Raw genomic sequence first — 16,511 nt, 5'->3', positions numbered from 1 at the left:
CAATCTATCTCCAGGTGGAAGGGCATCCGCAACCTGATTGGCCTCAGGAGAATCCCAGAATTAGCCAATCACGTGGGGCCCATTGTGTAAATAATGTATATAAAGCAGACATTCTGGGGGAACTTCCATTCCTTCTCACCACATGAGCTGAATATAGAGCATGAAATCCACTCTCGACTCCGAGTATATTTCAGAAATACAACAGAGACACTGGCAAAATCAATTTCTTAAGCATGACTTTTTTTAAAAAATCATTTTATTATAAATATCAATACATTACAAAACAATATATACTTAACATTACATTACATATATTACATACAACGCATACCTCACCTAATTTCTTATGCATGCCTAACTCAGGGTTGGATGGTGGCTGAAGTTCTTGCAAGCCCCCATTGAAATTGTCGCTTGGTAATGGAATATTAAAGTGAGAGTCTTCACAACAAATATATTGAATACCCCAAATATAATATTCTGACCCTTAGGGAGGAAACAAAGGGTGGTACTCGGAATCAATGTCCATGCCCTAGGTTTGATTCCCATACCCAGATATTGAAAATAATATGCCCTTGATTGGCATATTAGAAAGTTGTAATTCTCATAAATTACAGTAGATACATTTTGAACAAACCGTGTTTTTCATATTTTGAAATTCAGTTACTGTACAAGACAAAAAGTACAGTGGTACCCCGCAAGACGAATGCCTCGCAAGATGGAAAACCCGCAAGACGAAAGGGTTTTCTGTTTTGGAGGCGCTTCGCAAGACGAATTTCCCTATGGGCTTGCTTCGCAAGACGAAAGCCCATAGGGAAATCTCCGGGGACCTGTTTTAAATTGCTGGCGGTCGGGAGCAAAGACTTTTGCCCACAGCCGGCCTTCAGAAGAGGTCCTGGACCTCTTCTGAAGGCCGGCGGGGGGCAAAAGTCTTTGCTCCCCCCCCCCCGCCTGCCTTCCCGGGACAGCGGAGACTTCTCCGCTGCCCCGGGCGATCTTAAAATGCTGGCGGGCGGGAGCGAAGCGTTCGCTGCCGACCCCCAGCATTTTAAAATCTCCCCGGGACAGCAGAGAAGTCTCCGCTGCCCCGGGCGATCTTAAAATGCTGGCGGGCGGGAGCGAAGCGTTCGCTGCCGACCCCCAGCATTTTAAAATCGCCCCGGGACAGCAGGGGCTTTTAAAATGCTGGCGGTCGGCAGCAAAGCCCTCCTGTCCCCGGAGCTTGCGGGGCGGGAGGTGGGAAGAAGGGCTTTTCTTCCCACCGCCAGCCTTCAGAACAGCCTTCTGAAGGCTGGCAGTGGGAAGAAAAGCCCTTGTCCCCCACCCCCCAGCCTTCAGAAGAGGTCGGGGGACAGACTGTCCCCGGACCTGGTCTGAAGGCGGTTTCCCTAGGAACGCATTAATTGATTTTCAATGCATTCCTATGGGAAACCGTGCTTCGCAAGACGAAAAACTCGCAAGAAGAAAAAAACTTGCGGAACGAATTAATTTCGTCTTGCGAGGCACCACGGTAACAGGGAAAGCTTGTCCTGAATCATCCTTGTATAGTATAGCCAAGATCCAGTGAGCTTCCTCAGAACACAGCCTGTGGAACTGAAAAGGAAAACAAAGGCAGACACAAATCCTTTATCACTAACTTTTTTTTAAAAAAAAGTACCTCGGTTTCAAAAGTGGTTTGTTGCTGGTGTTGAAAGGCTGCTATTCAAGAAACATAAGCTCAAATTCCCTTTGGGCATGTGGAATTAGTTGAGCACTCGGCTTATGTCTGTAACCAGTTTCAGGTTTTCACAGCATTTCAGAGTTGGAAATCAGAATGGGGTTGTGGAGATCCCAAACTTAATAATGGGATTTCCCAGATTGCTCATTGTCTCCTGTAGATGGTTGGATTTTGACTGGAGATTAAATAGGAGACGTAGCTCATGGACCTGAGACTTCTTGATCTTACGCCAGGTAGAATCTTGGCTGTCTAGTATTTTTTGAGCGAGCCATTTTCTGTAATGTGAACATATGCAGGGAGCTATATTATTACAATGAGTCACATTTTAAGGTTTCCAGTAACATTAACAAACAGTACAATCCTACAGTCTACTCAGAAGTAAATTTAGTTAATTTCAATGGGCCTTACTCCCAAATAAATGGATTGCAGCCTTAGATTTCAATCCTAGAACCCAGTGGTTAGAAGCCTGATACCCTCCCAATGCTGCTGTTTTAACTCCCATCAGCCCCGGCCAGCAGGGTCAGTGGTCAGGTGGTGAATGTGAAGGGCCAAATGTTCCTCACACTTTCCTGTGAGTAAGCCCCATTGAATTCAGTGGAGCTTCCTTCAGATTAGGCATGCACAGGATAAGAAAACATGTGAGAATTAAGACAAAAAGCTGACATTAATGTCTCATGTTCAGTGCAGGAGAATATTGGACAGAAAATCCTGAAACCTATGAAGAGAGCTTCTACAAAAGGAGCTTAGATAATGAAAACTACATCTTCACAGCTCCCTTCTATAACAGTAAGTCACTGGCCACGCAAAATTATCTTGTTAAACTCCAGATACAGTACGTTCTATCCATATTGCATAACTATGGAATGTTGAAGACATCTGGAAAAGTATGCACAATGGCTATGAAGATTACCATGTAGCAGTTATGCATGTCTGTTTCTCAAAAGTTTTAGCTAGAACTCAGGAAATGTTGCCAAAGGATTTGTAGGAAGCTGCAGTTGAGTCAGTGAAGCATGACCCTGATTAGGTTAGGGCTTCCTCTGGCGTTAAAATGTTAATTCAATAGCACAATCCTGGGAGGCATTTATAGAATCATAGAATTGTAGGGTTGGAAGGGACTCAAAGGATCATCTAGTCCAACCCCCGCAGTGGAGAAATATCCAACTGGCCCATACAGGAATTGGAACGCACGACATTGGCATTATCAGCACCACGCTCTAACCAACTGAGCCACCTATTCATGGTGAATTGCAAACAGGCACAACCTAATCTACAAGGAGCGTCTCCACCCCCACCGTTCTGCCCGGACACTGAGGTCCAGCGCCGAGGGCCTTCTGGCGGTTCCCTCATTGCGAGAAGCGAAGCTACAGGGAACCAGGCAGAGGGCCTTTTCGGTGGTGGCGCCCGCCCTGTGGAATGCCCTCCCATCGGATGTCAAGGTGATGGACAACTACCTGACATTCAGAAAACATCTTAAGGCGGCCCTATTCAGGGAAGCTTTTAATGTATGATATTTTAGTGTTTTTTGGTTTCTGTGGAAGCCGCCCAGAGTGGCTGGGGAAACCCAGCCAGATGGGCGGGGTACAAATAATAAATTATTATTATTATTATTATTACAAACAGATACATCCCAATTCATTTGGTTTCTCTCTGACACACGAAGACTGTTTCATAGTCATCTATTAAATGTTGGGGTTTCCTTCCTTCCTTCCTTCCTTCCTTCCTTCCTTCCTTCCTTCCTTATCTCAGGAAGCGTATCTGAAGATGGCATTATGGTCAGCAAGGCTGTGAAAATAACCGTCAGTGGAAAACTTCTGAAACCTGCAGGTAGGAAGGAATAATACTGACATTTCTTGACCGTTGTTATTGGACATAGTAAACAGCAACTGAAGTTCATGTTTTAAAGAGCAAATCTGCATTACTTAGCTTACTTGTAAGTCTCTTTGACCATGCTAAAGGTCCCACAGATTTCTGAATAAAGCTGTTTATTAGTTTTTCCCTTTTGAGGGAAGATGAACAAAAGAGTATTGGTAAGACAGTTGCAATCACTCTTGGATGAAACTGATTACCTTCTCCAATTTCAATTTGAGTTCAGACCTGATTGTGAGACTAAATTGGTCTTGGTTGCCCTGATGGATGACCTTTGTTGGGAGAAGAACGGTGGGATGCAACACTTGTTCTTTCTTGGTCTTTCGGTGGCATTTGAAACCAATGACCATGTATCCTCCTTAACTGACTGACTTCCCTTATATATTGTGTATTCCCTGTTAGTTGTTGGAGTAAAAATCAATGTGACCAACTGGATGGAAAATTTCACCAAAATCACTACAAAGAATCAGGTAAGGAACTTGTAGCTTTTCTTTTGAGCATCAATGTGAATACTTCAACTTACATCTAGGATTGTTTTATTGTGTGCTCCTGTGCTACAGCTCAGTATCCAATTGGAAATATTGATTCAAACATTCATACATACCTAAATAAATGGGCAGAAGTTATGCAGTGGATATAATTGTTACCAATATCCAATAGTGTAACATCAAGTGCCTTTGATTGATCATCATGCTGAGTAGAGATGGCCTAAAGAGAGTCTTGCTTTATCCTACCACTGCTTGTCCTTCCACTTTCCCCTCCTTTCCAAGCACCCTCAAATGTACCTAGTGTGGGAGAAGAGGGAATAAAGGGGGAATAAGCAGCTGCTAGGGGTGGGGTTCCAGCTCCTTGGACATTCCTTTCAAGGTGAAGAAAGGGATGTGTGGGCAAGAGTAGTAAATCTGGGAGTAGGACGAGTTACCTACCAGATTTGTCAAGAATCCATCTTCCTAATTACCTTTTTCAGCATATGTAACTTTCATTGGAAGTCTGGTAATTCAGGAGTTGCAGAACTAATACTTTAGCCTAATTTTGAGTGTTTTACTTTATGTTGGATTAGTGTGCATCTTCTTGGCTCTTGGAAATGTTTTGAAATATTGTCCTGAGATTTTTTTGGTCTTGCAACAGCAGTTAACGCAAGCTGTTGAGCAGCAGTGGTGAATTTTGACAAATGTAAATATTCTGCCCAAATACTTGACATTTGACCTGGCTACAAAAGCAGCATGAGCACAACTCTAGATTGAATGTCATCATTCTTTGTTTAACAACAGGTTTCATATGTTGCATTGTATGTCTATTTTTCAGTGCAAAAGTGAACTGTGTGGATGTGAAAAGAACAGTCGGGTAAGAATGTGTTCATTAATAAATCATTTGCAGATACTGAAGCCATGTTTGTGGGTGATGTTGTAAGGATGGCATATTTGCTTTGAAGCACAGACACTATGTCAGTGATAAGCATTATCTTACTATTATCCATCCCTGGGATACCTCAATCAGCAGTGCTATTTTTCTAGAAAAAGAGGTGTTGGAACACACACTGAACCCCTTGTACACTTTTAATGGCAATGGCGCCCACCTGAGAGGTGTCGGAACTGAGTTCCAGTGAGTTCCAGCTGAAAAAAGCCCTGAGCATGAGACTCTTAATCTCAGGGTTGTGGGTTCAAGCCCCATGTTGCGCAAAAGATTCCCGCATTGCAGGGGTTGGACTAGATGACCCTTGTGGTCTTTCCAACAATTCTGATACTATGATTATCTTGCTGCCGCCATTGAGACATGTTTTCTTTGCACCAATCCAGAGTGCTCATATGTGCAGTCACATCTAAACTGAGACTAAGATGAACAATCCCAGCTACTCATATTCACTCCCCTCTCTTGGATGCTTTGTGTGATCTCCACGGCATCCGACCGAGTATAAAGATCCTGCCATCAAACCAATCATACAGCAACAAAAATTGGAATCAAAATACATTATTAGAGCATTGTCATTATTTATGAGGGGACACGGGTGGCGCTGTGGGTAAAACCTCAGTGCCTAGGACTTGCCGATCGTATGATTGGTGGTTCGAATCCCCACGGCGGGGTGAGCTCCTGTCGTTCGGTCCCAGCTCCTGCCCACCTAGCAGTTCGAAAGCACCCTTAAGTGCAAGTAGATAAATAGGTACCGCTTTATAGCGGGAAGGTAACGGTGTTTCCATGCGCTGCGCTGGTGCAGGCTTGCCAGAGCAGCTTCGTCACGCTGGCCACATGACCCAGAAGTGTCTCCGGACAGCGCTGGCTCCCGGCCTCTTAAGCGAGATGAGCACACAACCCTAGAGTCAGACACGACTGGCCCGTACGGGCAGGGGTACCTTTACCTTATTATTTATGAATGCAAACAACAGCAATGAAATAATTGGTGCTGTATCGAGAGAAGGATCAAATAAATAAGAGTTAAAAGCTGCATATGTTTCAATTTTGTCTTTAGCAGCTACAAGAGAGTGACTGATGCCAGTACTACAGTTTATGAGTAGTTGGGGGGGGCAGTAGCCTTTTCTTCATGAAATGATGGGCAATAGCAAATGATTTCTCCCTTTTTGTTTATCTTCAGTGAGTAATATGATCATTAAGAAAACTGCTAACTATTATTTTATAACTGGGCAGGTAACTACAACTGCAGTCCTATACACATTTACCCAGGTGGTAAAACTCATTCTCCTTAGGCTGGCATGGGGCTGGTGCTCAGCTCAACAAATATGTTCTGAATTGTGACTATAAAGCAAATAATAATTTCCCCCCTATTGTCCTCCTTGTCTTTATTGCAGCATGTTGACTGTGTTATCCTTGATGATGGAGGATTTCTCTTGATGACAAATCAGGAATGGGATATGCAAGAGGTAAGTGTGATACAGATCAAATTGTCTATCAAGTTGTCTTACAATCAAAGTGCTGTCTATTTTATCAAATCAAATTACAAGCTTTAAGTTTGACTTAAGATTTCAGATTTCATAATAACCTAATGACAACAGCCAGGACAACTCTCTCATTCAGAATCTGTATCCATGGCAAGAGTACAGGACTGTGGAAGCCAATCTTTTTTCCTTCACCCTTGATCATAAAGTGTGTTATGTGAAAATAGAACAGGGTACCAACTTAATGGTCACTTTTTGAAACATGAGGTGAACCCAAACACAGCAATCCATTGAAACCTGCACTTCTCTGAATTTTGCATTGCAGTTCTCCAGCCAAGTCACATTTATAAAAATTTATACACTAGGATAAAATGTACATAAAAACTTAAACGTTAATGAAGATTTTAAAATGCATTGCATTAGGGGACATTGCTTTGCATGAATGTGCTATGTTGGGCAAAGTTGCATGTAAATGCTCATTTTAGGAGAAATTCAGTGATGGGTTTTCCGGAAGACTGATGTGAAAATGAGAACTCATTGGAAAAGTGAGAAACAGAGAGGAACCAAAGTGGAGAGATTCACTTGTCCCTAGTTGTGGCTGATACACACCTGCCTTATGCATATCACTGAAAAGAGCATCAAATGAACCTCTGTTATGAACTTACACAAATGTGTCCCCCCTAATAATAATAATAATAATAATAATAATAATAATTTATACCCTGCCCATCTGGCTGGGTTTCCCTAGCCACTCTGGGCGGCTTCCAACAAAAGTTTAAAAATACATTAAAACATCAGTCATTAAAAACTTCCCTAAACAAGGGCTGTCTTCAGATGTCTTCTAAACTATAATAATTATTTATTTATTTAAAACCTTTATATCCTGCCTTTCAAAAGTGCTCCAAAAGTGGCTTACATGTAAATAGAATACAGATTCCTAGACAAACTCAAAACATTATTATGCACACACCATCAATTAGTATATAATTTTGAATTTAAAACTCACCTGCTCTGCTCTCTGACTGACTGAGCCGAAAGACCGAGCCTAAAACAAACCTTGTGTGTCCTAAGTGCAGTGAGTAGGACTGAACTGAGAGTGGGAGGGGAGTCGAAGTTGCTGCCCGGTGTGTGGGATGGAGAGGGAGGGAGGTCAGGGAAACAAAAAGCAGCTTTATGTGCGCATGAAATGTATATAATATGCAAGCACACCGTTTTTGTTGTTCATTTTAAAAATGTGTATTTTAATGGAAATGAAGGGGAGGGGAACTTGAGTCAAATTGACACCCAGAAGTGAGACATACATTAGAAAACAACTGTGTGGATTAGCCTGACGTCAAAAGAAATTGTAATGTTCCATCCCTAGATCTAGCCTTCTTTAAATCTATACCTATAGAGTAGTTAACTATTGGGTTCAGGCTTTGAATTAATATGTCATTTCTCCTTTTTTTATTGCTCTTTTTACTTAGATGAAGAACCTTGCGTTTGTAATAATTCAGGCAGTTTTGACGCTCTAGGGAAAAGCTTCCAAGTACTGTATTCTCAGCTATATTGCACCCAAAATGTTGCTGTTTGCATTATTTGTTAATTAAATAAATCACACATTAAAAATAATGTTTAATTTTTTAAATTATTGTTTTTTCTGTGTTTTTAACAATTATTGTTTTAATCTGAAAGCCACATTGAGTCCTATCAGGGTGTAAATATAAGAACTATTATGTCTTCCAGTCTGTTTGAAGAGAAGTATCTTTCTTTCTTTTTAAACAATCTCTTTTCCTTCATTAGATCGGAAAATTCTTTGGTGAGATTGACCCTGGCCTCATGCGAAATCTCATCAACATGTCCTTATATGCCTTTAACAAGTCTTATGACTATCAGTCTGTGTGTGACCCAGAAGAAGAAGCAAAGCAAGGAGCCGGACTCCGCTCTGTCTATGTGGTCAGTATCCTCTTGCCAGGATGCAGATGGTGCTGTGGTCTAAACCACTGAGCCTCTTGGGCTTGCTGATCAGAAGGTCAGCGGTTCGAATCCCCGCGACGGGGTGAGCTCCCGTTGCTCTGTCCCAGCTCCTGCCAATCTAGCAGTTTGAAAGCACACCAGTACAAGTAGATAAATAGGTACTGCTGTGGCAGGAAGATAAACAGTGTTTCTGTGCGCTCTGGTTTCCGTCACGGTGTTCCGTTGCACCAGAAGCAGTTTAGTCATGCTAAACTGACCCAGAAAGCTGTCTGTGGACAAATGCCGGCTTCCTCGGCCTGAAAGCGAGATGAGTGCCACAATCCCAGAGTCACCTTTGACTGGACTTAACTGACCAGGGGTCCTTTACTTTCACCTCTTGCCTTTGCCCAGTCAGTATTATCCCTCCATGTGTTTAGACCAGGCCAGTCTATGTGGTGTCCTCGCAATAGTATTGGACTGCACCTCTCACCAACCCCAGCCATCATGGCCAGGGGTCAGGGGTGACTGAAGTTGTAGTCCAACAAACAGCAGGAGGGAAGAATAATTCAGAGATTATTCTAACCGTATATCAATTGCCTTTTATTTTCTAGCCTACGATAGCAGACATATTACATCTAGGGTGGTGGGCCTCTGCAGCCGCTTGGTAAGTTGAACTTTCCAGGTAGGGTTTATTATACATTTGAACATGTGAGGGCCTTGACCGAGCGATGTATACAGAATGAATTTGCCCAGCTGAGATTTCACCCCACATTCTTCTTGTTCAAATTTAGCTGAGCATTAAATAATGTCACTGCAAAATAGGGCTACAAAATCTTTCCCCAAAGGTTCCTGAAGATATTTATGAGGTGTGCAACTCAACATAAATTAAGAACCCTTGTTTTTGCAATGAAAGTGAACTTCTGCATTGGAGGGTAATCCAGAGAGGAAACCCAAACATGACTGAATATTTAAAAAACGGGTTATCAGTGATGATATCAGACACAGAGGTGTCTGGACTCACTTTGGACTTTGGGGTGTTATTGTTCTTTTCACCTGCAAGTGGTTTCTTGAAATGTTCATTTAATAAGGAGAAAAGGGAAAAGGCAGATTTCAACAAACCCATGCAGTGAAACAGGGAAAGCTATGCTTCAAAGAGGAGCAGGTGATCCTTCCTCTTCTTCTTCTTCTTCTATTATTATTATTATTATTATTATTATTATTATTATTATTATTATTATTATTCCAGGAATGTTCTTTGGGTTTGCTCTGCCATCTCCTGCTCCAGTTCACACAGTGAATTCTCTGCCCCACTCCTAGAGCTAAAGGCTGCCTGATTTAGGCACTATCCCTCCTCACAGCTCCTTACTCTCTTGTTCCATTGCTTTCCCCCTGTGTATCTAGGTCTATCTTGCAGCAGCTCTTTCTGGGCCTCACATTCCCACGTTTTCTTAGTGCCGGTAAGTGAAGACTCAGGTGCCAGAGACATTCCTTTGCTTTTATAATCAAGCTTCTCACAGAGCTGAACATGTTCTCTTTCTCACAGTGGAAATGGAGGAGGAAGACTTCAGTGCCATCCCATCCAAACAGAGCTGCATTACAGTACAAACTCAGTATTTCTTTGCCAATGATGAAAAATCATTTTATGGCATTTTAGATTGCATAAACTGTTCTAGGTAGGTATTTCCTTAGAATTACGAAATTATGTCAAGTGCCTCTGACGCTTTCTTAATAGTGTTCTGATATTAAAGAAGCAACTGAGTTATTCATGTGAAACTATCAGTTATGAAGTAGATATAGATACAGATGATATAAATATAGATGTGTATGAATGCATTTACTTAAAATTTTTTAACCTACCATTCATGCTTATGGATAACAGGACAGTGTACAAAAGGCACAGCCAGCAGATCTTACCAAAATAAAATACCAAAAATTCCCACATGCACACGGGTAATCAAATAAAGCACATCTTTAACAGGTTTTAAACAGGCTTTAACCTTGCACTGAAAAGATTGTAATATTGGTGCCAGTAATATTCACTGTGGGGTGAATATTCCACAGCTGTCGTGTCACCACAGAAAAGCCTCTCTCCCTTATTTCCACATAATGTGTCACTCTTAGTAAAGACACTCAAAGATGAGTTAACCTTGCTGCATTTATATATACTTCAATAGCAATGGGCATCATGTTTTACTGTTCATATTGCTTGGAAATAGAAAGTTTGATTTTGTTGAGGAGAAGACGGGTTCTGAATATATAATATATATTATATATCTTTTCTCTGCCCAACTGAGGTGGGGAGATCTTTGCACAAAATCAGGTTATTTGTAGCTTATGGTGCAAAAGTTGCATTAAGCCTTTTGGAGTTTACCTGGTTGTCAAAAGTACTTATAGAAAATTGCCTGCAAGTTCCTTTCCCCCCAGCATTAAACATTTGTTCTGTGCTTCATTTCTGTTTGCAGACTTTTTCACGCAGAGAAGATTTCCAAAACAAATTTAGTATTCATAATGAGTGACACCAAACATATGTGCCGTCACTGTGATACAAGGCCACTGATGCAAGCAGAGAAGCCTGGTATCCTTTGAAGTTTAAGTTTATGTTGAATTTGTACAAAATAACACCACCACACATTTCTGTAGAACCCCCAGTATCTGATTTTCAGCTGCTCCTAAAACTTGGACGAGTTAGTGTACACACACACACACACACACACACATCTGGACTGGAAACTGTTTCTGTGAATAGTGGATCAACACAGGCATGTATCTCTTCCATTTCTCAGCTAATGTGAGATACCCACTCCTGCTTGGATGATCTTAATATATAACACAAACACAATATTGTTGGAATCAAAAACCCTTAAGAGAATGATTGACACACTTAAAGGAGGGCATTCAACATACCACTAAGGATATTGCTGCTGCAGCACAAGCATTTCTCCTTCCTTGATTTTCCCTCCCCCCTCCCCCCCCCTGTGCATTGTTCTGGGACTTCTCCTGACACACACAAACATCCAGGCCAATTTGTTGGGCACACAGAAGGAAAGCCCCATTGCGCTAGCAGAAGTTCTTCTGCTCGCTTCTGTTAGCAGGCCTGATTAGTTTATTGTTGCCTAAAATTTCCATGTTTTATTGTACAGTACCTGACATGCTGCTTTGCCATACATTAATGGCCATGGTCTTCCCTGCCATGAAAACAGTAAAGATGTTCTAAATCTCACATATTGTGCTCACTCCTCCAAACACCCACACTTTGCCTTGATATTTCAGCCCCAATCCTCTCCATCTTCAAGTTAGGACCACACAAATTCCCTTTCAAGTTACCTTTTTCTCCCACCTACTTTAGACTTAATATGCTGCCTGTGGTATGGAAAGTTACAGGATCTCATCAGGAAGATATAGGACATGCAACAACTGGAAATGAAGCAGTATGTCTGCCACAGCTACTACAGGCACAAACAGTACTGAAATCAGAATCACATATAACTGCTCTGATATAATCATGAATGCACAATAAAAAGGGCACCTGGAGGGATAAATCCAGCCTTCTAATATTTATTTGATGTCTAGCCAATCCAGGGGCTTCATAATTTCTGCCAAACTCAGGGGTTGATGTAGTACGCCATTTTCCCCTGCTGTGCTTGAATGACCTCTGGTGTCTATACACAGAGGCAAATAGCCAATAGGTGAACCCTGAAACAGGGTCTCTTCCAGCTTGAATTGACGAACCCAAATTCTCCAGGTTCAGCCTCCTTCAAATAGGCTGAACTGAATTGGCTGCCATTAATGAAGGAGAAGCATCATTTCCTGCTGGGGATTGTGGGACTTTAACACAACATTTGTAGCTAAGGAGAGACCTGGAATGGTACCTGGTGTGTTGTTAAGAGCCACACACTCTCTGGTATGCCCTCCACAAAACCTTTTTCACTAGGGAAGGGGGAGGACTGGCAGGGAAGGCAGAATGGTAGCTAAATAGGGCTTTCCAAGGGTTCACACTGAACACCCAAAATCCTTCATAGTTTCTCAAGCATTCAACTGGCACACTTGAAAAACACAGTTTATTGAGGGGTCTCACACATCTCTAGTCTCTACACACACAGTCCATAGAACCTCACTAGGCAAGGCTCCCAGTTCAAACTCTGCAATTCCTCACTCTCTTTGTGTTTTCTAGTTTGTCGTCTTCTTCTTCTTCTTCTTCTTCTTCTTCTTCTTCTTCTTCTTCTTCTTCTTCTAGCAAATGTGAACATTCCATTATCCATGTTCCTTAACTGACATTCAGATGAGGGGCCAAACCCCTGTGAAATGGTTCAGCAACCCAGATACAGAAAAGGGCCTGATGTCTGCTTTGATGATGATATTGACGTAAGTTTGCTTTTCTAAGAAATGGAGGAAATGCCTTCCCTGCACTAGGAAAAAAAAAGTTTTTTTAAATGATTAGTTTGCACCTTGAAATGCCCATTGATGTTAACCTATCTTCCATTAAATTGACTGTTGACTCTGAACCATAGTCACTCTATTTCAAATGTTCCCATGATTAACATAGAATTAACAGCTGCTTTTTTTCTGCGTTGCCTTTGCTGCAATTGCTGTGCTTTCACACATGATTCTTTTAAAGAGGGAGGTAGGGCAATATTTGCTACCATTCTGTGCATCATGGTAACTGCTTGGCAATCTTGTCATCAGAACCTTTGAAAAAAAAAATGCCTAGAAAACTCTGTGGCTTTTCTTTTGGTCCTGAAGATGCAGTGTAGTTGCCTAGTCCCAGTCTTCCCTGTGAATAGTAGATCTAGTGGATCAAAAGTAAGGGGTGGGGAACCTGTGGCGCTCCAGATGTTTCAGTCCCAGCCAGGTCAGAGATGATGGAAGTCCAACAACTTGGGGGGAACTGGGTTCACAGGTTCACAGCCCCTGATCTAGATTAATTGGATTAATTATAAGGGCTGCCATATTGTGGTTCCATGGACAGTGAGGTGGTTGAGGAGCGAGCAGGTAGTGAGTAAAGACTATGAGACATGTGTTGGATTGAAATTAGACCACAACTTTATTTGGCATTGGCATTGGGCGTGTAGCCAGTGATCAACCAACCCACTTGCCGTTTGATTGACAGCTGTGGTTGACCATCGTTAGCGGTCCTCCATGGTGTGAACTGCTTTTGGCGTGCCCTGTGGCCCATCAGCCCTTGACCTGGGCTTCTGGATAGGAAGCACCACCCTCCAAGACTCCTTAAGGGAACCCCCCTTTCCTCCCATTCCTGCTAATGATCCAACCCAATGCCTCTTCTGCCACTAGACTTGGTGATCCTGGTAGAAATTACTCCTGTGCCAAAATTTGAGAGTCCCAGATCTAGACTATACTATACATATTTTTTTTTAAGAACATGAACACAAATGGGTATTTTTTGTTGTAAAGTGTTTGCCACATTGAGAACATTGGAGCACCCAATTTTAACAGTAACATTCATGTGCTGGAGATAGTTGGCAGAAATATTGGGAGAAACAACTATTAGCCCATCTCCATGCTCTTGATCCTGGATCTGTTGTGTGTGAAAGTACAAGGAGTCTTGCTCACTAGCTTGTTGTGCTATTATCTGTGTTAACTGTGTCTTCTGTAGTTGTATTAGTGTAATATTTTACTTAAGTTTACTTTGCAATCCTCACTGTGAAATTCTTTGCTCTTGGGTGAATGCTTTCACATTAACTCTGCTAACTGCCAGCAAACTGCATGAAATCTCATCTTGTATGTGTTTCTTTCTGTGTTTTCTTTCCTTTCCTCTACTTGCTATTTTGCCCGTTATTAATAGGATCAGCCTATATGCACAACGAGTCGTGCCTCTGCCATGATGTCCGCTCCTATCTCCATTTTTCTGCAAGTTTTCATGTGGTGTGGATGGTCAGTTACTTTCTCTAATTTTGTGTTTCATTTTGTTTTTCAAAGTTTAGCATTTTTGTTAGTGTATCACAGAAACATGTATTAATTGGGTGCCTTGGGGTGGTGGTGGGGAAAATAACTTGGAGCAAATGGCTTTATTTATTTATTGGGCTTGTTCAGGAGCTATTTCCCCCTGAGAATAGATTGGGAGCACATCCTCCTTTCCTGAATGGGAGAGTCTGTGGTTATTTGAAAAGGGTTTAATCTTCTGGGTAGTAATTCAGTTAATTTAGACATTCCCTTCTCTCTGTGGCAAGTAGAGAGACTGCACTCCCAAGGATAATCAGGGAAGACAGATACAGTTCTAAAGAGGCCCATTGGGTCATGGGCCACAAGATAAACAGCCATAGTAATTTGGTGTGTTAACTTTGGAAGTGAATCCTATTGTTTCAGAACATGCTTAGAATCACAATCTGAAGACAGAAATGTATTGCATATTGTTCTTTCCTGCTCCAGCACTGTAGCAGATTGCTAACTTTAAGACTTCACAGCCCACCCTCGCTGCTCCTAAGGAGCGGTCTGTGATAGAGCACACCTGGTTCAGTCCCTAGCAAGTTTCCAGTTAGGATAGATGGAATTTGCCCAGAGGGACCACCACAACTGCTCCTGGCAATCCTTTGTTACTTATTGTGTATCCATGATAAGAAATCTGAAAAAGTTTGAATCTCTAAATTGGAGTCGTGCCGACATTCTTAGTTGTTGGGAGGGTTGTGAGACCAATACAATAGAGACTAATCATGTTTTGTTCTTGCTCCTATTAAGAGGTACGACTTCACAATACCGGCACTAGCCTTTTTTCCTGAGCCTAACAAAGGAAACAAGCAAACAAAAATAGTATATTAAATATAATATTTAAATACAGTTAGCTAAAATTAAAAAGCTGTTGCTGCCTAAGAGTACATGCATTTTTAACATTTTCTTTCAATAAGGGGCTTGTGGCATTTTCACAATCATACAGCTGGACTACACATTACAAAGTGAATACAATATTTTCAACATTGAACTTGCTTTGTAATATTAAGCTGCTCTTCCCTTGTGAACCATACTTTCCTGTGATTTTCCCTCAGTTGGGATCTGAGGCTAGAAGAAGCGAAGCGAAAGAGAAATTGGTCTGGGGGGGCACACCTCTGAGGGGTTAATCAGTAAGGCAGTTGGAGTTAAGCACCCCTTCCCTTCTGCTGGTTCCGTCTGTCTTCAGAGTCAATGGAGTGCACTTCTGGGGGTAAAGTCAAACTGCTGTGTTAGCATCACTCAAATTACTTCCCCAGGGCAGTGTCCATAGAAGTCCTAGGCTACCTAGATGATGAGACCCACTCTCGGCCCCACTGATGTGGTCCAAAGGAGAGCACCAGCTTGGCTGCAGGAGTTGCCCATAGGAGGCGTACATGGTCCTATCCAACTGTCTTAGGGTTTACTCCTGAGTCTTTTCTTCTCCAGATGATTTCCTGCCAGGCAGCAAAGGTTTAGGACCAGAATTTTTCTTCTCCTAGATAGGCTACCTAGCCTGGTTGACGAGCCCCGTATGGGGAACCTCTCCCCCCCACAAATGCCCCTTTACATTTATGCCATCTGACCCCCATATACCATGTCATTCCACCCTGAAAACCCTCAGTCCTTATTTGTGCATAGTGCTGAGGACAGGATCCTAGTTGTTGGAAATTGTATGTTTTATAGACAAGGTTAAACCTTCTTTTAACAGGCTGGATCTAGCCACATCAAAGAAGTGTTTCAGTTTAAAGCACTGTAAATTTAAACAGGGAAAACAGATAGAGAAAAACGGGACTCCACACTGCCATCTTTACCAGTCTAGCTGAGTCCATATTTTCAGGCAATTTTACCTGCTGCAAAACACATCCTTCAAATAGGGCAAACTCTGCAATTCTATGGCCTCAGGAGGAGTGGGGAGCAGCCACCCCCACCCCCCGCCTTAGAAATAAGAGAGTGGCCTCATTCATTCACTTATCAGGTAGATGTTCATTTAATCTAGTGAAGTAACAGGTGCGCCTCTCCTTCCACCCAAGCCTAGTGCATCATGTGAACTATGTGCTTCACATGGAGTCTTCTATGTGCAAAAGCTGGCAACGCTTTGCTCCTCAAAAAGTGAAGGGAATCATTGGTTGAATCAGGACTGTTTGCATGCATGCCTTTGTACGGCGAATCTCTTCCACATGTGTGGTTCT

At 42.1% G+C, this 16,511-nt stretch overlaps 1 protein-coding gene across 8 annotated transcripts in view; it reads left to right on the top strand.

The window, feature by feature from the left end:
• Positions 1-16,511, top strand: part of CACNA2D1 (calcium voltage-gated channel auxiliary subunit alpha2delta 1) — a 368,618-nt gene that overhangs the window by 335,473 nt on the left and 16,634 nt on the right. For 4 of the 8 annotated variants that reach the window (XR_014516731.1, XR_014516732.1, XR_014516733.1 and 1 more), the window contains 11 exons: positions 2,397-2,500; positions 3,461-3,538; positions 3,983-4,050; positions 4,886-4,924; positions 6,382-6,453; positions 8,251-8,403; positions 9,015-9,067; positions 9,805-9,860; positions 9,947-10,076; positions 10,866-10,978; positions 12,683-12,765. Coding sequence is in view for 5 of the 8 variants with exons in the window: in XM_083463957.1 (XP_083320083.1) it covers positions 2,397-2,500; positions 3,461-3,538; positions 3,983-4,050; positions 4,886-4,924; positions 6,382-6,453; positions 8,251-8,403; positions 9,015-9,067; positions 9,805-9,860; positions 9,947-10,076; positions 10,866-10,978; positions 12,683-12,765 (949 nt within the window). In the remaining 3 variants the exon portion in view is untranslated. Of the gene's footprint in view, positions 1-2,396; positions 2,501-3,460; positions 3,539-3,982; positions 4,062-4,885; positions 4,925-6,381; positions 6,454-8,250; positions 8,404-9,014; positions 9,068-9,804; positions 9,861-9,946; positions 10,077-10,865; positions 10,979-12,682; positions 12,766-14,203; positions 14,293-16,511 lie in introns of all 8 variants that reach the window. The other 4 variants (XM_083463956.1, XM_083463955.1, XM_083463958.1 and 1 more) reach the window with 3 other exon arrangements.

The sequence above is a fragment of the Podarcis liolepis genome (assembly GCF_965112155.1).
Source record: "Podarcis liolepis genome assembly, chromosome: 10".
Taxonomy (NCBI): Eukaryota; Metazoa; Chordata; class Lepidosauria; order Squamata; family Lacertidae; genus Podarcis; species Podarcis liolepis.
Note: the sequence above shows the minus strand (reverse complement) of the source record. Positions and strands in the feature narration are given on the sequence as shown.